This window comes from Puma concolor, chromosome D2 (assembly GCF_028749965.1).
Source record: "Puma concolor isolate L17-30 chromosome D2, mPumCon1.1.hap2, whole genome shotgun sequence".
NCBI lineage: Eukaryota > Metazoa > Chordata > Mammalia > Carnivora > Felidae > Puma > Puma concolor.
Window position 1 is genome coordinate 8,812,759 of NC_141677.1, and position 6,916 is coordinate 8,819,674.

At 36.9% G+C, this 6,916-nt stretch overlaps 1 protein-coding gene across 1 annotated transcript in view; it reads left to right on the forward strand.

Annotated features, from left to right (window-relative positions):
- LOC112851549 (uncharacterized) overlaps positions 1-1,562 on the forward strand; it is a 30,252-nt gene extending 28,690 nt beyond the window's left edge. The window contains 1 exon segment of the mRNA XM_025915056.2: positions 1-1,562. Coding sequence (XP_025770841.2) covers positions 1-37 — 37 coding nt within the window. The 3' untranslated portion in view covers positions 38-1,562.
- The last annotated feature ends 5,354 nt before the right edge of the window (positions 1,563-6,916 follow it).

Below are 6,916 nucleotides of genomic sequence, written 5' to 3' on the forward strand. Positions count from 1 at the left end.
ACCTCAAAATACCATGGAAAATTTACAAAGGACGTGACTCAAAGAATGTAAAGAATGACAAATCTCTTACCAGAAGTCATCTTCCAGAGCAAACGAGAATACTCATAGGGGAAAACACTCTGAATTTGATGAATGTTTGAAAATCTGATGTAAATAAGACAACTAAAAATGACTGCATGTGGAAGAAAGCCTACTAATATGTGTAGGGAGTATGGGGGATTATTTTATTATGAATTAGAGCTTATTAAACCAAGAATTTACATAGGAGGTAATCCTGTCAATCAGAGATATGAAAATGTTCTTCCAGAATTTGGCCATTAGTAATCAGACCACATTTGGGAAAAACTGTCAGCATCTTACGTTTTTTTTGAGACCTTCGTCCACAAGTTGTACTCATTATTAAGTCAGAGGAGTAATAGGGGGGATACCCAAAGAATGCAGCAAATGTAGTTGAGCAACTTTATCAGAAATGCCCTTTGTTGAGCAACACAATTGATAGTGAGAGGAAGTCCTAAACGTGTTTTGAACATACAGGCTTTAACAAAATTCAGACTTTATTATATCTGAAGATTGTATTGAAGGAAGTATGTCTTTAGGAAATACGGACAGAAATTTTCTTTTAGATCTCTTATCCCTAAAGTTATGCTTTTCTCTGATCTCAAAATTCTTTAATAGAAATAAAGCTGATGGTAGACATTTATAAAAATACTAACCATGCAACGTGAAGCTTTTTGAAAAGAACAAATAAACAGAATAATCTTCTCAGTCTCTGATTTCACTTTTGGAGAAACACGTGTCACCCCATGACATTCCCTATCATGAGCCATCGTATGTTTTTGATTAGTCCGCCCCCCAACTATGCTGTTACCTCTGCAAATAATGTGTGATGGTCTGGTTCCTCCTGGGATCTACTATAGGGGTTCCCACTGTGGACTAGCCCAGCCCAGAATGTACACCGCCACCAGCCAGGGGCAGTCTGAAGGATGTGTCTGCTTCCTCTTCGTAGGTTCTGGAACCAGAAATAACATTGAGTGTATACTCTGTAGTACTCTAGTGCATATGACCTTTGTGCCCCAGTTCAAATTTACAGGAAGGGCATCTTAGCTTTGTTGCTTGAATTCAAGCCTGTTGACCCAATTATAGCCTGTCTCTCCAGGGGGGAGAAACTTGACATATTTCCTATGTGTGTCAAATTATGAGCAATAGCATAACCATTGTGTGCCTGTGTGCCTGATGCAGGTTGGAAGTAATGTACTATGAGAATAGTTGAATTCTCTGCATACCGTCCTCAAAACTGTCCCATACCCTATAACTTTTTCCACCTTCAGCACTTTTCTCGATTTACTTAATATTGATCCATGTCTCATTACTTTTACAATAATATTTTAATGTGTGTGTGTGTGTGTGTGTGTGTGTGTGTGTGTGTGTGTGATTGATTTGCTAGGGTATCGGTGGGAACACGTGTTTCCTAACTTGTTTTTGTCTTCAGATGTATGGTTTTGATATTTATACATATGCTTTAGTTGATTTGTTTTAATAAAGCATAATATATGATTATGTAACTGTAACAATAATGTCTATTTTCCTGTCTGTGATTTTCAAAATTTTACGAGTTTCATTATTAAAACAATAATGTTTCAAAATTAAAAAAAATCAACTCTGGGCAGTCATTTAAATATGGTAAATATACCCTATTTAAGTATCCAACTTGAGTTTTATTATATATATGTGTGTGTGTGTGTGTGTGTATAAATTTACATCCAAATTAGTTAGCATATAGTGCAACAATGATTTCAGGAGTAGATTCCTTAGTGCCCCTTACCCATTTAGCCCATCCCCCCTCTGACAACCCCTCCCATAACCCTCTGTTTGTTCTCCATATTTATGAGTCTCTTCTGTTTTGTCCCCCTCCCAGTGTTTATATTATTTTTGTTTCCCTTCCCTTATGTTCATCTGTTTTGTTTCAAAGTTCTCGTATGAGTGAAGTCATATGATATTTGTCTTTCTCTGACTAATTTCACTTAGCATAATACCCTCCAGTTCCATCCATGTAGTGCAATGGCAAGATTTCATTCTTTTTGATTGCCGAGTAATACTCCATTGTATATATACACACCACATCTTTATCCATTCATCCATCGATGGACATTTGGGCTCTTTCCATACTTTGACTATTGTTGATAGTGCTGCTATAGACATTGGGGTGCATATGACCCTTCGAAACAGCACACCTGTATCCCGTGGATAAATGCCTAGTAGTGCAATTGCTGGGTCACAGGGAAGTTCTATTTTTAGTTTTTTGAGGATATATATATATATATATTTTTTTTTAATTTTTTTTTGGTTTTTTGTGAGGATATATATATTTTTAAGAAAGATCTGTTTAAACATTTTTTAAAAATATTTATTTATTTTTGAAAGAGAGAGCACAAGTGGTGGAGGGGCAGAGACAGAGGCAGACACAGAATCTGAAACAGGCTCCAGGCTCCAAACCGTCAGCACAGAGCCGGACGTGGGGCTTGAACCCACGAACTGCGAGATCATGACCTGAGCTGAATTTGGACGCTTAACCAACTGAGCCACCCTGTCACCTCCTACTTGAATTTTAGTAAGAGTATACTCACACGTGTTACTTCTACAATTAAGAGAGACAACACCCTCATCACCAGGAGGGTTTCTCCTTCCCCTTCCCAGCCACTCCTGGGACTTCCTCCTCCCTCCTGGCCCCTGGCAACCAGTGATCTGCTTTCTGTCACTAGGTTAGATTGATGTTCTTAAAATCATTTCACGTAAATGGATCTATACAAGATGTCCTCTTGCTCATCTGTCTTTTATTCTGCATGATTTTGAGATGCATCCATGTTTTAGCACGTATCAGTCACACATTCGTTTTTATTGCAAAGTTGTATTTTTTTTTAAACTTTTTTTTTTTTCAACGTTTATTTATTTTTGGGACAGCGAGAGACAGAGCATGAACGGGGGAGGGGCAGAGAGAGAGGGAGACACAGAATCGGAAACAGGCTCCAGGCTCTGAGCCATCAGCCCAGAGCCCGACGCGGGGCTCGAACTCACGGACCGCAAGATCGTGACCTGGCTGAAGTCGGACGCTTAACCGACTGCGCCACCCAGGCGCCCCAAAGTTGTATTTTATTGTATGCATATATTACAGCTTCTTTATCCATTCTGTTTCCAGTTTTTGATTATTAAGAACATAGCTGCAGTGAACTTCTTGTGCATTTTAATGTAGGCGTGTTTATATTTCTCTTGGGTAAATATTGAGGAGTAAAATTTCTGGGTTTGTAGGTTAGTATATGTAATGTCTGACTTGTCTGAAGTGCTTGTTACGTTTTGCATTTCCGTCACCCTTGTGTGAGAGTCGCAGTTATTCACATTTTTGCCAGTACTTTGGTACCGTGACTTTTGACTAGCCATTTTCATGTGCCTAGTGGAATTTCCCTGTGCTTTTCATTTGCATTTCCCTAATAATGATGTTATGCATCTTTCAAGTCCTGGTCATTTGTGTATCTTATTTTGTGAAGCATCTGTTCAAATCGTTTGCCCTTTTCATAGTTAGATTGTTTGTCTTATTTGTATTGATTGTGAATATTCTCCCCCAGTGTGTGGCCTCTTAAAAAGCTTTTCATTTTGATGGGGCGCCTGGGGGCTCAGTTGGTTAAGCCTCTGATTTCGGCTCAGGTAACGAACTCACGGTTCGTGAGTTCGAGTCCCACATCGGGCTCTGTGCTGATAGCTCAGAGCCTGGAGCCTGCTTCAGATTCTGTGTCTCCCTCTTTCTGCCCCTTGCCCACTCACACTCTGTCTCTCTCTGTCTCAAAAATCAATAAGCATTAAAAAAAAATTTTTTTAAGTTTTTCATTTTGATAAAATCCAGCTTATCGGTTTTAATATTTTCTAAAAAATCTATACAGACCCAGTAGCATCAAAGATTTTCCCCCTGTTTTTTTTTCAATGTTTATTTATTTTTGGGACAGAGAGAGACAGAGCATGAACGGGGGAGGGGCAGAGAGAGAGGGAGACACAGAAACGGAAACAGGCTCCAGGCTCTGAGCCATCAGCCCAGAGCCTGACGCGGGGCTCGAACTCACGGACCGCGAGATCGTGACCTGGCTGAAGTCGGACGCTTAACCGACTGCGCCACCCAGGCGCCCCAATTCCCCCTGTTTTCTAAATGCCTTGGCTCTATGTTTAGGTGTATGATCTGTTTTGAATACATTTTTGTGTATAGTGTGTGTTAAGCGTCGAAATTTAGATTTTTCCATTTGAACATTCACTTGTTTTAGTACTATTTATTGAAAAGACTGTCTTTTCTCCATTGAATTACTTTGGTGCCTTCTTAAAAATCCCAGTTATTTGTATTTGTGTCTGTGTTTTTGGGGGTTCTACCTGTGGACGCTTTTTTTCTGTCTCACTAACCTGTTTATCTTCTCTACATTGTCTGTATTCCCGTACCTTTGTTAATAAGTCTTTAAATGAAATTGTATAAATTCTCCAACTTTGTTCTCTTGTCCAGTATTGTTTGGACCTTCTAAGTCTTTTGTGTTTCCACATACATTTCAGCATGAACTTGTCGATTTCAAAAAAAAAGAAAAGAAAGGCTGTTTTAATACTGCTTTAGGATTTTATTGACTATGTAAGTCAGTTTGGGGAAAGTTGACATCTTAATAATATTGAGTCTTCTGATCCATGAAGATGATCTCTTTCCTTCCATTTAATTAGATCTTTAATTTCTTGAAGCAGCGTTTTGTACTGCCAGAGTATGGATATTGTGTGTTTTATTAGATTTATCCCTAGGTCTGTCTCTTATAAGCAGTACTGTTTATGTACTTTCACTTTTTGGTTGTTCTTTGTTAATCAGTAGCAGCACAGTTGATCCCTGTGTATTGACCTTGTTTCCTGTAACCTTGATAAGCAAACTTCATTTTGGTGGCTTTTTGGTTAAGGTTTTCTAATAATGGTATATGACCATGTCTCCTGCAGTTCCTTTTTAATCTTTATGCTTTTTATATCTTTTTTTTTTTTTTTTTTTTTTGCCTTTTCTGCTTTTTCACTACAATGCTGAACAGAATTGGTGACAAGATATTCTTGTCTTATTCTGTCTTTGGGGACAGCATTGAGTCATTCACCGCATGTCTCATGTCCGCCATGAATGGTGTTTTCTACTTGAGTTTGCTCAGAGTTGTATCATGAATGGAGTTTGATTTTTGTCAATTGGTCTTTTAAGCACAAAATCTAATAGTCATATGATTCCTTTTTAAGTTTTTCTAATATGATTAATTTATATATATTTTAAATGTTCAAATAACCTTGTATTTCTGGAATAAAATCCAGTTGGTTGTGACCCGTCATTTATACATGGGTGAGTTTGGTTTGCAGACACTGTGTTAAAAAGTTGGTTGTGTCAGTATTCATGAAGAATGATGTTTGTATGAACTATACCAGTCACCTCTTTCATTTATAACATTGATAATTTGTTTTCTCTCTTTTTCTTCATCAGTTTCAAGGAAATTTACCAGTTTTCCTGATTATGTTTTTCAAAAGAACGTACTTTTGGTTTCATTGATTTTTCTCTATTTATCCTTTTTTTATTTCATTGACTTCATTTCTTTGCTATTTTTATCCTTCCACTCACTAGGGGATTAGTTTGTTCTTTCTTTGACTTCTTATAATGAAACCTGGGTTTTTCATTGGTTTTGATATTATTTTCATTTTAATTATAAGCTTTTAAAGTTCTGAATTTCACTCTAGCATCTAGAAATTTTGGACAGTTACGTGTTCATTTTCATTTAGTTCAAAAATATTTTCTAATTTACCTTGAGATGTCCTGCCCCCCACCATGGGTTATTTAGAAAAGCCTTGTGTGATTTCTAAATATATGGGTATTTTTTCACATACTTTTCTATTATTCATTTCTAACTTAATTTGTTTGTGTTCTGAGAATATAATCTTTATGATTTCACTGAATTTTATCTTTCTTGGTGAATGTTCCATGCGCATTTGAAGAGGTTATGTATTCTGCTGTTACTAGGCGAGATGTTCAAAAACGGGGTGCCTAGTGGCTCCATTGGTTAAGCGTGTGACTCTTGGTTTCAGCTTGAGTCACGATCTCACATGGGGCTCTATGCTGGGGGTGTGGTGCCTACTTGAGATTCTCTCTGTCCCTCTCTTTGCCCCTCCCCACTCATGTGCTCTCACTGTCTTTCTAAATAAATAAGCAAAAATAAATAAAATGTCAGGTCGAGTTGGTTGATAATGTTTTGCAAATTATATGTATTTATGATAAATTTCCCTTTCACCGTTTTATCCATTTTTGAGAAAGGCATGTTGAGGTTTCCAACTGTAATTGTGACTTTGTGTTTGTCTATTCTGTCATTTGTCATGTAACCTGAAGCTCTAATGTTAGGTACAGTCACATTAAGATTGTTAGGTCTTCTTTTTCATTGTGAAATTTTTCTACTTACTCCTGGCAAAACTTATCTTCCTGAATTTTTTTTTTATAATAATGTAACCAGTTACGCTTTTTATGATTAGTGTTTGCATGGTATATCTAATGCCATCTTTTTAAAAAAATCTGTATTTGTCTTTATATTTAAAGTGAATTTTTTATAGGATAGAGTTTGCACTTACTTTCTTATCCTGTCTGATAATCTCTGCCTTCTATTTGAGTGCTTTTATTTGGAGTAAGTTTTTATTTGAACATCTACCATCTTGCTATTTTTTAAAATTTTAATTCTTATGAGATGATTGTAGATTGACATGAAGTTTTTAGAAACAATGCATATAAGTCTTGTGAAAACTTTACACAGTTTTCTCTAATGGTAACATTTTGCAAAGCCATTGGATAAATATCACATCCAGGATAATGACGTTGATAGAGTCCTCAGGTCTTGTACGGATT